This window comes from Dendrobium catenatum, unplaced genomic scaffold (genome assembly GCF_001605985.2).
Source record: "Dendrobium catenatum unplaced genomic scaffold, ASM160598v2 fragScaff_scaffold_167, whole genome shotgun sequence".
NCBI lineage: Eukaryota > Viridiplantae > Streptophyta > Magnoliopsida > Asparagales > Orchidaceae > Dendrobium > Dendrobium catenatum.
This window is the reverse complement of record NW_021318629.1, coordinates 403,183-419,092: the sequence shown is the minus strand read 5'-3', so window position 1 is coordinate 419,092 and position 15,910 is coordinate 403,183. Positions and strand designations below refer to the sequence as shown.

General features: G+C 37.9%; 2 protein-coding genes across 2 annotated transcripts in view; both read left to right on the top strand.

Annotated features, from left to right (window-relative positions):
* The window catches only part of LOC110111557 (probable polygalacturonase At1g80170), a 13,432-nt gene extending 10,823 nt beyond the window's left edge, over positions 1 to 2,609 (top strand). Inside the window, exons 2-10 of the mRNA XM_020843480.2 lie at positions 78 to 194; positions 324 to 461; positions 564 to 713; positions 841 to 861; positions 981 to 1,188; positions 1,308 to 1,389; positions 1,495 to 1,603; positions 1,978 to 2,094; positions 2,314 to 2,609. Of these exons, the coding sequence (XP_020699139.2) occupies positions 78 to 194; positions 324 to 461; positions 564 to 713; positions 841 to 861; positions 981 to 1,188; positions 1,308 to 1,389; positions 1,495 to 1,603; positions 1,978 to 2,094; positions 2,314 to 2,547 (1,176 nt within the window). The 3' untranslated portion in view covers positions 2,548 to 2,609. The remainder of the gene's footprint in view (positions 1 to 77; positions 195 to 323; positions 462 to 563; positions 714 to 840; positions 862 to 980; positions 1,189 to 1,307; positions 1,390 to 1,494; positions 1,604 to 1,977; positions 2,095 to 2,313) is intronic.
* A 2,076-nt stretch (positions 2,610 to 4,685) lies between these two features.
* Positions 4,686 to 14,047, top strand: LOC110111569 (neo-calmodulin-like). The gene is made up of 5 exons (XM_020843493.2): positions 4,686 to 4,993; positions 6,543 to 6,700; positions 7,792 to 7,866; positions 8,021 to 8,205; positions 13,810 to 14,047. The coding sequence occupies exons 1-4, from the start codon at positions 4,930 to 4,932 to the stop codon at positions 8,189 to 8,191; spliced, it is 468 nt and encodes a 155-aa protein (XP_020699152.1). The 5' UTR covers positions 4,686 to 4,929; the 3' UTR covers positions 8,192 to 8,205; positions 13,810 to 14,047.
* Positions 14,048 to 15,910: the final 1,863 nt, after the last annotated feature.

The window sequence follows — 15,910 nt, the reverse complement described above, 5'->3', positions numbered from 1 at the left end:
CTATTATCTTCCTTGAAATGTTAGAAATGGCATTCTATTTGCATTGTAGATTAATTATTTTTAAATTATTTATGTAGGAATTTGTATTAATCATATTTTTATATTTGATGGTTGCGATTATTGCTGGAGCTTCCCCAATTTATAATGTGATGGCATACGGAGCAAGAGGAGATGGCAAAACAGATGACACTAAGGTAAATTTTGTAAATTGTTTCTTCAAATTTATGCATTCTTCTTCTTCTTCTTCTTAACTTTTTTTTTTTATACTTTTTTAATAAAACATGTAAATATTTTTCTAACAAATTAGTTTGTTATCGATAAAGGCTTTTTTGAATGCGTGGAAAGCTGCCTGTGCAGATCCTAGAAATCCATATTTTGTTGTGACAGGCAAAGGAGGAAAGAACTATTTGCTAAGCAAAATAATATTTGAAGGGCCGTGTAGTTCTAGCTTGAAATTTTTGGTAATTATGTTACTTTTGATCATTCTACTATTTGGGTAAATATTTTCTTGAGAAAGACAGTCATTATATCTAAATCAATCAAAATTTTGAATTGACAAGCAGATCAGTGGAGGTCTTGTGGCCCCAAACAGATTGTGGACAAATCAAATCGATACGTGGATCATATTCAAAAACATACCAAAAATAACTGTTCTCGGTAATGGTTTAATAGATGGCAAAGGCTCCATATGGTGGGATTGCTTGTCCAAAAATGTAAGCTGAGCTAGCTATTATTAGCAAATTCATTTATGATATTAATTATGCAATTAATTATTTATAATTAGCCTTCAAATCTTTGCTTAACTAGTTTCTATTTTCTTCTCATGCTTTCTACCGACAGCAATGCAGGGATGCACCATATGTAAGTATGAATATATCTCTATTTCCAGTGTGCTTGATTGTCATCTATTGATTTATTTTTAACAGAATTCGTTTACTTTGGCCTCTTTTGAATGCAAAAAATTCTGATAATAACATCAGATAATGGAGTTTATGGGATGTGATTATCTTAGAGTGAAGAATCTTAACCTAAAGGACAGCCCTGGAAAGCATTTAGTGGTGTACAAAAGCGATTATGTAACGCTGAGCGGTCTCAAAATCACTTCTCCTGAGGACTCGCCAAATACTGATGGAATTCTTATCTCTGATTCCCAGCATGGCACCATCTCATACTCCACAATTGGAGTAGGTATGCCTTATACAAATTTCTTACATTTACATTGTTGATTGTACATCCTTGCCTCCATCCATATTTTGAATTTTTAATTATCATATATCATATAAAAATGAAAGTTTACTCATCTTCAGGAGATGACTGCATCGCAATCGGGCCACGTAGCTATGATATTAATGTGAGCCATATTACTTGCGGGCCTGGTCATGGAATAAGGTTCGTCATAAAATTTCTAATGAAATTTGTTTAATGTAGGTATTTTAGGCTCATGCATGGCTAAAGAGAAAAATACATAACGTTATTGTTTTAATTCATGTGCAGCATTGGAAGCCTTGGAAAAAATGGCGTTGAAGACAATGTTGAGGGAATTCATATCTCCAACAGCCACATTTTTAACACCCTTACTGGTATAAGGATTAAGACATGGCAGGTAGACAAAATCACAAACAAACAATGATTTTTTTATTTGTTTTAAGTTATCAGAGTATAGCTTCATTACTCTTCTAATGTTACTTGTTATATTGCAAAGTTATAAGTTAAGCTCACCTAATAATATGCTAATCCAGTATCGTCCGTCAGAACCAAATCATAGTTCTATCTCTTAGGCTTCGTTTGGGACGGCTTTCTTCTTGCTTCATAAAGCTGATTTCTAGTACAAACATTAAAATTTTTATACTAAAAAATAGTTTTAAGAAGCACTAAGAAAACCGTCCCAAACATAGCCTTAAATTAATGCACAGTTAATGCTAATTTCCTGCAAGCATACAATTCTCTGACTGCTAAATGTAATTGTGCATTTGAAAGGGTGGGGCTGGTCATGCCAAGTCTATCTCCTATGAGAACATCAACTTCACTTCAGTTAAAGCAGGTGTCATAGTCATCGATCAGTACTACTGCCCCGAACTAAACTGTCCAAATAAGGTGAGCACTATACAACTAACTTCGGCTTCGTTTGGGATGGCTTTCTTACTACTTCTTAAAGCAGCTTTCTAACAAAATTTTATATTTTTTAACTAAAAAGCTGATTTAAGAAGCGAATAAAAAAAAGTCGTCACAAACGAAGCCTTTATATCCTCATATTAATTAGCCTCTAACAATGAAACTTTTTTGTTCATTTGAATTTGATGATGATGATCAAAGACGGGAAATGTGGCGATAAGCGAGGTATCGTATCTGGGTTTGCAAGGAAGCTCAGTCAGTGATGTGGCAATCAAACTGGCTTGCAGCTCGAGCATGCCCTGCCGCGACATCACCATGAGTGAAGTGAGCTTTACTCCTCAGCAAGCCAATATTCGTCTGCAATCTTATTGCATCAATGCACAAGGAAGTGCAAGCGGGCATGTCACTCCTCAAACTCCCTGCCTGCAACATTAGCTATATTTGTAATCTTGATACTATCTGTGGGTTCAACATTTACATCTTTTGTTTGGAATTCAGTTTTTTTTTTCTTCTTGTTGGTGAGTCTGAGCTGTACGCGGAATGAGACAATGTGGACAGAATTAGCATCTTTTTGTGATTATCTATAGGTTCTTTCAAGTTATGTGCATATGGATTATTGAATAGTCTCAGATTAATAGTTTCGTTTTTTGATATGGTATTAATGGTATTTATCTATTTGCTTCACTTGTTAGGTTAGCGAGTGATTTTTATTCATATAGAAGGCTTATTTCAGGCGCTCGTGTTAGCTAGAATTTATTATTAGATATCTCCAACCGAACTGCATGTCATTGTATGTCATTCGAGAATCACTGCATTCGAACTCCAAATTTCAAGCCAAAAATCGGTGGGTGAATAGTATTTGTTGGTGTTGTGCTGTTCACCAACAACAAAAAAAGTGATTATCTTCGCACTCTACTTAGTTTCACAAGAAGTGAGCGAAACAAGAGAGATGATTACATTCGCAAAGAAGCGTGTGGAAAAAGGAAATGGAGTTCCATTGGAGATGAATTATCGCATTTTAAAATTTTACGGTATTTTAGAATGAAAAATGAATTTTTCAGTTGGAGATGACTTATTTAATAATTTGGTAGTGTAAAGTGTAAACATAATTTTTAAAACGTGATGTTTGAATAAAAAAATTGGTGGGACCGGCAGTTCACTCCGGTTTTAACCGGTCTAATGTTAAAGAGATTTTTGAGTTTGAACGGACCGATTACCTGACCAGTTCCCCAATGAACTGATATCAGTTCGGTCCAAATTTTAAAACAGTGGATAAAATAGGTTAGCTTTAGGCTTGTGAAAAGGGCTTGCTGAATTGATTTGAGATAATTTTAAAGAGACATGCATTAATTGTTTTGCTAAATGTTCTGATCCTCTTAAAATAAATTTAAATTTAGTATAAGACATTTAAAATTTTAATTTGTTATAACATAACTTTTATTTTATTTTTTGAGATTTTGTATATTCTATTTGTTGGGTTAAATTTTATTTTTGGTAACTTTTTTTGGGCCTCTTGCTTTAGAACTTTTCCCCATCTAAGAGATATTTAATTAATTTGATAATTGATTATTATATTTAGACTAAGCATAAACTCCCTAAAAAAAGAAATTTTATTCCTATTGTTGCAGGCTAGAATATTTTCGACGATAAAATAAGAGAGTTTTTCATCCTAATGTCATAAGGATACCCAGTATTATCATAGAATTAGAAATACTAGGATTTTTATTAGGAAAAATCAATGATGATGGTTGGGCAAAAATCTAACAGTAGTAGAAAATTAGTTTGACGCTTATCGGGTAGAAGTTTGGCGATGGTAGGTTGTCAGGCGGAAGTCCCGTGATGGTCGATGGCTGGGTGATGGTCCAACGGCGGTCCGTGGCGGGAGGAAGTTCGACAATGGTCGGTGGTCAGGCGGAAGTCCAACAATGGTTAGTGGCCAGGCAAAAGTTCATTGACGATCGATAGCAAGGCGGTGATCAAGGAGTCTAGTAGCAAAATAGCTCCTTGATTTATAGTCCTTACTTCTCTTCTTTCTCTTACTTGCTCTCATCCCTTTCACTGAAGAATAAGAGGTCTATTTATAGTTTTATAGGAGTGACATGACTAATAAATAGAAAGGAAATCAAGGGCATATTGGGAGTGTTTTGGTGGACGGTCGATATCAATTCCCTCAATCAGTGACACTTATTGAGCATTTGAGTGTCTTATAATTTCATAATTCGGTGATCGTGGGCTCGCCTGTGGCTTGATTCGACTATAAGCACCTCATATTTGGATGTTATTTTGATCATCCTATTAGTATTATCATAAGCATTATTTATTAACAATTAGTACGGTAGTTTCACAAATAATTTTGGTCTTTTGTAGTCGACTAGTCGAGAACGGGCCCACCAGGGAAATTTTCAGATATTTTCCCCGTTAAAACAATGAGGATATATTTTAAAATTTAACCTAAAATTAATGCAATTTAAAATATGCTAATCTCAATATAAAATTAAGAATATTAAATTTATCTAAATATATTTTATTAAAACTTTATTTTTCGCTTATTAGTGTGAGCACCGAGCACGACTACTTTTGTTTTTTCCTTGAGAATTTCAGCGGGGAGGAGGGAGTGAAGGGAGAGAGCACGGTAGCCTTTAGCCTCCTCTTTTTTCTTATTATGGTACGCGGTTCGGAAGCGGTTGCTAATCTCTTTGTAAGCTGAACTCTTTTCGCTTTCTCTGTCAAAGCAATCAACAAGGAGAAAGTGAGAGACTGAAAGTATTAGAAACAGTAGGATCAGTCTTCTTGTTTTTCTTCTGAAAGCTTTAGCAAATGGCGGAGAGGCTGACGGCGGAGTTCAGGGAGGCTTTCAACCACTTCGATAAGGATGGCGACGGTATGTGCGCAGAAACCCCTTGCCCAACATCATTTGTTAGAATTTAGGAAGATCGTCATTTCGTTCTCTCAAGCTCAATCTTAGGGGCTGTTTGGCAACAGGATTTAACAGGATTTATGTTAAATCCTGCCAAACGGGATTTGAGCACTCGGTAAATCTCCTCCGTATCCCTCTTTTTGCCGTAAATCCCGGATTTACTAAATCCCCGAATTCGGCGGATTTACGGATTTGGTCGAAGAAGCGCGCGAAAGGGAGAAAGATGGTTACTTTACAGCGAGCGGGTTCCCGTCGTTACTTCCAATCCCACAGGAATTACGTCGTCGAAACGTCGTGAAATCCGATCCGACAGGAAGGGAACGTCGCCGAAGGAGCCGAGTCAGCGACTCGTTGCGGCGGCTTTGTTTGTTTGAGCGTTTTTTTCCCTTTTGGAGGATTTTTTTTTTTTTTGGTTCGTCAAATCACGTTCCCAATAACTCCATTTTTTTCATTTTTCTGCAGTTTTGAGAAATCTTTTTATATATGCTTCTCCCTTAAAAAACTCCATTTTCAAAATTAATATTTTTTAAAACTGTCTTTTACAAAAGCACAAAAAAACCAAACAAAGCAATGCTTAGATAACTTTAGAGTAGATGAAAAGTGTAAAATTCAGAGATCATTTTGGTCCTCCAATGAGTGCCCCGAAGCTTTCATCTATTCCTGAAGTGCTTGATCAGGCTCATTTTGACTTGATTAGATAACTTTTGAATTTATTGGGTTCGTCTCATCTAGTTGATAAGTTTGGTTATAAGTTTATTGAAATCGAGTTTCGGATAATTTGTAGCTAAATTTTGAAAGTTATCCCTTCGACTTACATTGAGATTCGTAATTTTTGCATGACATATCAAGCCCAACCTTGAGTTAAAAACATATCAGTTCCATATGCTTAAAAAATTTTGGGTTGAAAATACATAATCATGTGTTACAAACTCATTTTTTATTTTATTTTAGTGTAAACTCTCTAACATGATATCATTGTTAATTAATTTTTTTGATCATAGTTAATTGATCATTTCAATCATAATTGTTTGTGTTGTTTGTAACTTACTTGAGCCTTGGGTCTTTTTTGAGTTGTAGAGTTTTCTATCATGTTTGATAAATTTAAGAGTGGTGACACGTATGGAAACTATGGCTTCGTTTAGGACAAATTTCTTACTGCTTCTTAAAGCAACTTTTTAGTATAAAATTTTTAATTTTTAAACTAAAAATTTGTTTTAAGAAGCAATAAAAAAACCGTCCCAAACAAAGCCTATATGATTGTTGAGGAAGTGATGGTAGTATTCTATTATTAATTGTTTAGAAGTACAAGTGATTGATTTTCACTTAAAAATTAAAAAATTGTAGACTTTAACTTAGATTTCTGGTGTTAGTGAATCAACCTCAAATTATGTTTCTTTGGTTCACATTCAATACCAGTTGTTAAATGATATGATAACCTCTTACAATTTGTTTTGGCTGACTTGGACGATTTTTTTCACTTGATAATATTAATCTTATTGTGATGCCCATGAAGGTTCCATTACTGCTGAAGAGCTTGGTATAGTGATGAGATCATTAGGTATAAATCCAACAGTAATGGAATTGCAAGACATGATCAGTAAGGTTGACGCTGATAATAGTGGCACCATTGATTTCGAGGAGTTCCTGAATCTTATGAAAAGCATAATGAAAGTAAGTTCATCTCTTCTATCATAAGCTCTATGCCAATGCTCAAGTCATGTACGTAGTAATGGTTTACTATAGACAATTTTTGTAGTGTTTTGGATTCTCTTTTTTTACATCATTCACTAATGTGATGGCCCTTTTTTGTTCGTAGAACACTGCCCTAACTGTTATATATTGGTTAATTTGGTCAATGATGCACTGACCCTTACGTACTAGTTTCTGTTATTTTCTTTTGGTTTGTTTTCATTGTTATGATATTCTCGTTTTTTCATATGATAAATTTTCTGGTTTGGTTAGCTTTTAAGCTTTATTGGCCCTCTACTAGAAATCGTATTATGTTAATCGGCGTCTTTTTTGCTATTCTTTTACTACTGCAAAGTTAATATTAATTAAAAAGTTTTTTCTTGTCATATAATGTTAATTATGAATCAATAATTTAAAGAAAATTTCTGAGATATTTCTACTTGATCTGATAAAACAATAGATTGATGACATCAATCCTAACTTTTTCATTTGTCATCATGTATAATAGATATATATAAATAAACATTTCTTGTAGTAAAAATTTGATTTTGTACCCTCTTCAAAAATTAGAATAATTTTAGCGCTCCTTTCACAATTTTTTTTTGGCTCTGTTACTGGATCCAAGTGAAGGATAAACGAATCATGGAATCTATGCTTGCGTGACTTTTCATCTCCCATTGCATGCTAAAGACTATCGTACATAATTAGAAGAATCTTTTTCGTTGGTTTTCTCAAGCCAGGAATGGTTGGATGCTTAAGCTCACCATTAATGCATCATGCCAATTTTGGTCTATTTTTGGTCCACACTCTTTAATGAGTGGTATCAGGTAGAATGATTTGTATTTTTACCATCTTTGCAGTCTTACTGAAAGAGCCGTGCATCTAGCCTTATTTTGAAAGAACTTGAAATTGTATGTTTTTTGCTAGTTCATGTAGGCCCTGCTGTTCAGGATCCTTTGGCACCAATATGTTATGTTTGCTAGAGATAGCCTCATGCGTTTTGATTCTCCTCATGCTTGCTTTCCTTTGTTTTCTCTCTCCTCAATGTTACTAACTTACTCCCGTCATTAAAGGACATTAATTCTGAGCTTATGGAAGTATTCCGTATCATCGACAAGGATCAGAACGGCTTCATTTCAGCAGACGAAGTAAGTTCCATTCTCCTCTCTATTAAAGTAAAATCAAAATAAAAGTTAATTTAAACTTTGTCAAGTGATTGTATTATTTCTCATATAAAGGTTGATGTATGTTCTAACATCTGAATTTTTTCTGAATTGTGGCACTTTGGTATTGAATGTGCAGCTCCATCAAGTGATGGCAAACCTTGAAGAGAAACTAACTGATGATGGAGTTAATGAACTTATACGTGAGGCAGACAGGGATGGAGATGGGCAGATCAACTATAAGGAATTTGAGACGATGATATCAGCCAAGTTAGATATCAGCCTCCAGCCTATGGCAAATATGCTTTAAATATTTCAAATCAGGTATCAAAACATTTTAAGCTGGTTTCTTATACTTTTTTCAATGCATGCGTGCTCCCCTATGCTTTTATGCGAATTGCATGGTCTCAACTTGTCTATTTTGTTTACAATGAGACACCTTCCATTGATGAAATGTTGAGGCTATTGCTGATGTTTCTTTTTATGGTACTAACATTTAGAGATTATAAGATATATGAGCTTTATAAAGCCTCATTGGACTAATTAGACACTCCAGTAATAATCATCATACTAGAAGATACTAAAAAGACAGAAGATGAATTCTCACCTGAGTAGTTAGCAAAGCCCTACATGGGGTCCTGGTTGGGTACCCATGCTTTACTAGGACGGGCTTTGCCCACCCACGCCCAACCATGATGACTTTTGGAATGTCATACCCACCTATACCCACCCACTTTCCATGCTTTTTGAATGCCATCTGTCATGGATTGATGGCCTTGAGGCTTGTTGCCTTTTTGCTCTGATTGCAAACTTTCAAGCCGCATATCAGAATTTACCGTATTCGCAGTGTGGTTAAGTGCTATGCACTACGTAGTAAGGATTGCAGTAATATAAGATATACGGTGATTAGTAATGAATATTGATTTATCCCCCGATGTTGAGTACCCACCCAGAAGGTCATGGGCATGGGTGGGTGTGGGTATGGGTACCAATGCAGGGCTCCGGTAGTTAGGCTACTGCTACGTTAATTTCTCACCTGGTTGTGGATTTTGTTATTCTTCACTCTATTACCTAGTTTAGACTTCCCAAGCTGATTGATGATATGAACATCATATGAGATGCCAATTTTGATATAAAAAGTCTTCATGGTTTAATGTTTTTGCATAGTAACAAGAAGAATGTTTGTTCAGGAAACTCTTTGATGCCGGCAGCACTTACCTGGATGACCCGGCGGACCATCTTACCTTCAATTCAAGCTCCACTATTTTTATTATTATTAGCTTTAGTACTTTTCTGTTATTATAGTTCTATTTCCTGCACCTTTTCAGCTTTCTAGAATGAGTAGTTTTCTCCTCTTAAGCTCGTGTGCTGTAGAGAGATAGTTAGCTTGTTTTCAATACAAAATTTCTCTCATGTTTTTACTGTTCCATTGAGCTTAGCTCTTGCGTGGATCTCTCCTTCCTGCCGCTGCACCATTTTGGTATCAGAGCTAGGCTGTTCATGAGAATGGCGGAAGGCAGCAGCCACCCCCGACCCGACGGCGATCGGAGTCTAGAGTCCCTGTGGGAGAGCCACCGACAGACGTCGAAGCAGCTTGAGGAGCTGATGACCAGCTTCGGCCGATTCGCAGAGGAAATGCGAAACGAGCTTCGCCAAATAAGAGCAGCTATAACTCCAATAGCGCGACCTTTTGCTCCGGCAACCTTACCTGAGTTGAGGCAACCAGTCCGTCAAATCCCTGTACCGAGAAGAGGTCCCATTCCAATGCCAGAATATTCAGAATCAGAAGAAGAGGGCATTCCGAGGCCAGAGCAAACTGATTCTGAAGGAGAAGTATTCTTTCCTCAACCGGCCAGGGGAAGAAGACACCGTCCGCCACGGATGGAAACTGACGGATTCCGTATAAAAATGGATATTCCCTTCTTTGACGGGAGACTCCACATTGAAGACTATCTGGATTGGGAAGGCGCTGTAGAAAACTTCTTTGACTATATGGAAGTTCAACCTGAGAAACAAGTTAAGTATGTGGCTTGTCGTCTCAAAGGTGGAGCTAGTGCGTGGTGGTTGCAACTGCTCCACAATAGACATCGTGAAGGAAAGGGCCCAATCCGTAGTTGGAGTCGTCTGAAGCAGCTCATCAGGAGGCATTTCTTGCCCACGAATTTCGAACAATTATTGTATCTTCAATATCAGCAGTGCCGGCAGGGTCACCGACCGGTCCATGAATATACGGAGGAGTTTTATCGTTTGAGTGCTCGAAACAACTTGACGGAATTCGAGAACTAGCTTGTGGCACGATACATAGGAGGTTTGAAGGAGAACCTTCAAGAAAAGCTAGAACTCAATTCAGTTTGGTCCCTCTCCCAAGCCGTAAACTTCGCCCTTAAGGCGGAAAGCCAATTTCAACGTTATTATTGGACAAGCCTTCCCCGCCTATCGTTCGTAGACGGTAATGCTGGACCTTCCAAAACTGTGACTCCACCAACAAAATTTTCTACAGTCCCGGCAGCACCAGTTAATGTAGCTCCGGAATCTAAGGGAACCGGTCGACCGCGAGCTCCAGCACGTGAGAATCCGTATGCCAAGCCCAATGTGATCAAATGTTTTAGGTGTTTGCAACCCGGACACAAGCCGAATGAGTGTCCGGCTCGACACCAAGTACAGCTAGTAGAAGGCGAGGAGGAAATTGATACAGCTGGTGTTCAATAAGATATTGAAGAATGGGTGGAGGAAGTTTTGGCAGATGATGGTGAACCCATATTGGGAGTTATGGAGAAAATGTTACTGGCCCCGCGGACTCCCGTCGACACTCAAAGGCATAAGTTGTTTCGTACTAAATGCACCATCAGTGATAAGGTTTGCGAACTGGTAATTGATAGTGGTTGTACAGAGAACATTATCTCCAAGGCAGCGGTTCAAGCCCTTCAAATCAAAACCACTGGAAACCCGAATCCCTTTAAAATAGGGTGGGTTAAAAAGGGAGTCGACTTCCTCGTATCGGAACTGTGCAAGATCACGTTCTCTATTGGCAAGCGTTACATTTGCCAAGTCACCTGTGATGTCCTTGACATGGACGTGTGTCATCTTATTCTCGGTAGACCTTGGCAGTATGACTCAGGTGCCGTCCACGATGGCTGGACTAACACTTATACCGTAGAGGTAAAGGGAAAGAAATTGAAGTTAATGCCTGTTGGGTCTTCCCCAAATACCGACCCCGCGAGTCTTACTATGTCTTGTATAATCGTGGAATGTGAATTGTTAAGACTCAAAGGGGATGGAAATCTCCTATTTGCTCTAGTTGTTGCGGATGTGTCCAAATCACTTGATAAAGTTCCTCCACCAGATGTACAGAAGCTACTAGACACATTCCCGGACATTATTTCCGCCATCTACTTTTATGCGACTCATGCACGAGGTTTTGAAGCCTTACCTCGATAAATTCTGTTTGGTCTACTTTGATGATATTTTGATTTTTAGCAACTCTCTAACTCTCCACATGAGTCATCTTCAATCAATTCTTGAGTCCTTACAAGAGCATCAGCTATTCCTCAATTTAGCCAAATGTGAGTTTGCGGTAGAGAACATCCAATTCCTGGGCTTCGTGCTCACTCCGACAGGCTTCATGACAGCACATGAGAAAATTTTGGCCATTCGGGAATGGCCTGTTCCCGCAAATTTCACTGAGGTGCGCAGTTTCCATGGGCTTGCCAACTACTATCGACGATTTATTAAAGGCTTCAGTAATATTATGGCTCCTATAACAAATTGCTTGAAGTCTCCGACATTCTCCTGGACGCCTACTTAACAGCGGAGTTTCGACAAAATTAAAGCCGCCCTTTATTCCGCACCCGTATTAGCTTTCCCTGACTTTGATAAGACATTTCAAGTAGACACTGATGCGTCATCCATAGGCGTTAGGGTTGTATTATCTCAGGAAGTTAAGCCGATTGAGTATTTCAACTAAAAATTGAGCTCAGCTCGACAAAAGTGGTCGGCCTATGAACAGGAGTTATACGCTGTGGTCCGGGCGCTCAAGCAATGGGAGCATTATTTGCTGCATAAAGACTTCGTTTTATGTAGTGACAATCAAGCCCTGTAATATATTAATAGCCAAAAAAGCATCAGTCGTATGCACGCCCGTTGGATAGTTTTCTTTCAGAGATTCAGCTTTGTTATCAAACACAAAGCCGGCCATTCCAACCGTGTTGCGGATGCTCTAAGTCGGCGAGCTGCTTTGCTCACTCATTTTGCAGACAGAAATCACCGGTTTGCAGGAACTTAAGGCTCTTTATGCATGCGATAAAGATTTTTTGCACATCTGGATCGAGTGTATGCATGGCCGGCCTCAACAAGACTACACATTACAACAGGGGTTTCTATTTAAAGGCAATAATCTTTGTATTCCAGATTCTTCGTGGCGACCCCAACTGATTCGGGAACTTCATGGTGGCGGTCTCTCGGCACACACTGGGCGAGACCGAACTCTTGAGTTGCTACAATCCCGTTTCTTTTGGTCGCACTTAAGGCGAGACGTAGCAAGGTATGTCGAAAGATGCTCCGTCTGCCAACATTATAAGGGTACGTCACAAAACACGGGGCTTTACCTTCCCTTGCCTACACCTGATTCCATTTGGGAAGATTTAACTTTGGATTTCGTTTTGGGACTACCGCAAACCAAACGAGGGGCGGACAATCATGGTGGTGGTAGATCGTTTCTCCAAGATGGCCCATTTCGTGCCGTGTAAGAAGACATACGATGCTGTCAACATTGCCCATCTGTTTTTTAAGGAGATCGTCCGGTTACATGGCCTTCCCCGGAGTCTCACTTCTGATCGCGATGTTACGTTTGTCAGTCACTTTTGGAGGGAGCTTTGGAGATGCCTAAAAACTGACCTTAATTTGAGCTCCGCATACCATCCTCAAACAGATGGTCAGACGGAAGTCGTCAATCGGACGCTCGGAAATATGCTGCAATGTCTTGTCCAAGATAATCCTAAGAAGTGGGAGGAGCTTCTCAGCCATGCGGAGTTTGCCTATAATTCATTGGTGAATCGGTCCACTAAGACTAGTCCGTTTCAGGTGGTATATACTAAACCCCCTAACCACTTAGTTGATTTGGCTATCTTACCGAATTGCAGCAAGCCCGAAGCCAGCAAGACCATTTCTGAGGCAGCTGAAACTATTCAGTCGGTAAGGGATATGCTACAGGAATCAAGTGCCAAGTACAAGCTGGCAGCCGACACTCGCCGGCGATTTAAAAGCTTCAAGCCAGGTGATTGGTGATGATCCGTATGCGCCGCGAGAGGGTTCCACAAGGGCAGTTACTCCAAGCTTAGCCCGAGAAAGTTGAGACCGTTTCCAATCCGCCCCAAAATCAACGACAATGCCTACATCATTGATCTTCCTCCTGAGATCCTTACTTCGCCTACATTTAACGTATCGGATATCTACAACTACTACCCACCTGATGGAGTTCAAATTATTGAAAGCTCGTCGGAGTCGAGCTATTCGGAAGCGGGGGAGAGCTGATGCAGGCAGCACTTACCTGGATGACCTGGCGGACCATCTTACCTTCAATTCAAGCTCCACTACTTTTATTATTATTAGCTTTAGTACTTTTCTGTTATTATAGTTCTATTTCCTACACCTTTTCAACTTTCTAGAATGAGTAGTTTTCTCCTCTTAAGCTCGTGTGCTGTAGAGAGATTGTTAGCTTGTTTTCAATACAAAATTTCTCTCCTGTTTTTACTGTTCCATTGAGCTTAGCTCTTGCGTGGATCTCTCCTTCCTGCTGCTGCACCACTCTTTTACATGATGATATATGTTGAATGGATTTTTGGGGATGATCATTTATTTTATTAAGTTATAGATTTTCACATTGAGCTTTACTGAAATTATCTCACAATTATTATTTATATACTTCTCCAGGTGACAACTCAACACAACTTGAATGGAAGTGAAGATATAGACTGATAGCATGTTGGGCTTTGCTGTCCAGTCGATTAAGTTGTATGAAGTAATAGTCGTGAGTTATTTCTTTATATTTACAGTTTAAACACCTCAGGGAGAATCATCGCAATTGGCATTGTTCATTCTGAATGATTGATTATTCTTTAATGTTCCTTTCATATTACTCTAATGGCATAAGGATATTCTGTTTGTTGAACTGCTGCTTTCCAGCCTAACATAATTGAGCTAATTAGAGACCATAACAAAGAACAAACATGAAGGTTACTTTTTTATTCTTTTAAATGGACAAAGACAAAGTCCAATCTCTTTATAAATCTTAGATAATGCATCATACTTGGGATGTGGTTAAGTCACTGCACGATAGAGCTAGGAGGCATCTAGAGTTGATATTAGGGCTAGGGGTGTTAATATTTGACCCGACCCGAAAACCTGACACGAACCCGACCCGAGAATTTCGGGTTTGGGTCAACCCGAACCCGAATCGGGTCAGGTTTGGTTTAGGGATTTCGACCCGTTTGTAAGACGGGGTCGGGTTCGGGTTGACCCAGAAACCCGAAATCAACCCGGTTTGACCCGTTTTTAATTAATTTAGGATGGTTTTAATGGATTTTTATGAAATAAGTAAATGATATTTCAAAAAATTATAAAAATTGTTGCCCAAATTAAATTAATCTTGATTTATTTTAAATTAATTGAAGTAAATTTCATCTTAATTTGATTTAAATTTAAATAAATTGAATTAAATAAAAAATTTAATAAAATATACCCGAAGCGTGTTGGATTCGAGTTTGGAAAATCGACCCATTTGCAAAAAATGGGTCGGGTTCAGGTCGGGTTGAACAGTGTCAGGTCAATTTTAGGTTGGACCTGAATCCAACCCATGATCCGATTTTGACGGCCCTAATTAGGGCCCCACAACAAGGAGATTTCATCCTAAAGGATAGGCAAAGGAAGACCAACATCAATCAGCTTTGAACGACAAAAGTTTAATGTTTATTGGCTATTATTGTCACGTGATAAATCTCTAAGCCCAACACCCGTATAACTTTCATTCTATCTCCATCTTTTAAAAATAAAAAATAAAACTCACGAAGGGGTCTACATGTTAACAATAATAAAAGTCCTAACAAAGACAAAGCTAAAAATACAATACAAATTACAACATAGAGAAAACGACAATATTGAAAAAGACAAAAGTTAGTCGGGCTCAATCGTTGGCAAGAAGCTTTAAGCCTATCACCCAGAGGCTGAACAAGGACCATCCAGAGGAGGAAATGCCCAAATAGTTGAAAAAGTCAAAGCATAATCTAACATCCCAAAAGGCCACCAAACAAAGCAAAAAATGTACCACCAATGATTCCCAACAAACCACAATATTCAGGCAATGATAAAAGAACTGTCACATCACTGCCCGAAGCTCAATCCGTGAAGGCCAAACCGCAAAACACCCCCAAAACAATCCATCATGTAAAATCGATACCAGCACCCACATTAATCAATGAAGGAAGAAAGCTAAACCAAAACATAAAATCATTTCCATTTCCATCTATATATTAGATCTTCATGCAAGTTAAGATATCTATGCAAATCTCTATTGCCACAAATTTTTTGCCCATAAAAATATGATATATGATGATATATGATATTAACTTTAATTTTTAAATAAAACTCAATTATATTTTAATTTAAATTTATTTGTTCAATCTTTTATTTTAAATCAATAAAACTAATATTTTTAATTTTAAATATCCCTCTAAATATAAGATATAAGAAAAACCATCTTGAAATGATTATTTTTAGTCCTATGCATAAGTCTTTTTTTAAAGGAATCATGAACATAAAATTGATATATACCAGAAATTATTTAAATTTTAGAGGCATGAATAATTATATTTTAAAAAATATATTCTATATTAATATTAAAGATGATTGGGTAGTAGTGTAAATTGTTGCGCGTCCGAGTGTTGTATGAGTATTCAGCACACAAACAGAAAAGAGAAATGAACACCAAGATTTTTACGTGGAAAAACTCAGAAAGGGAAAAAACCACGGGGCCTCG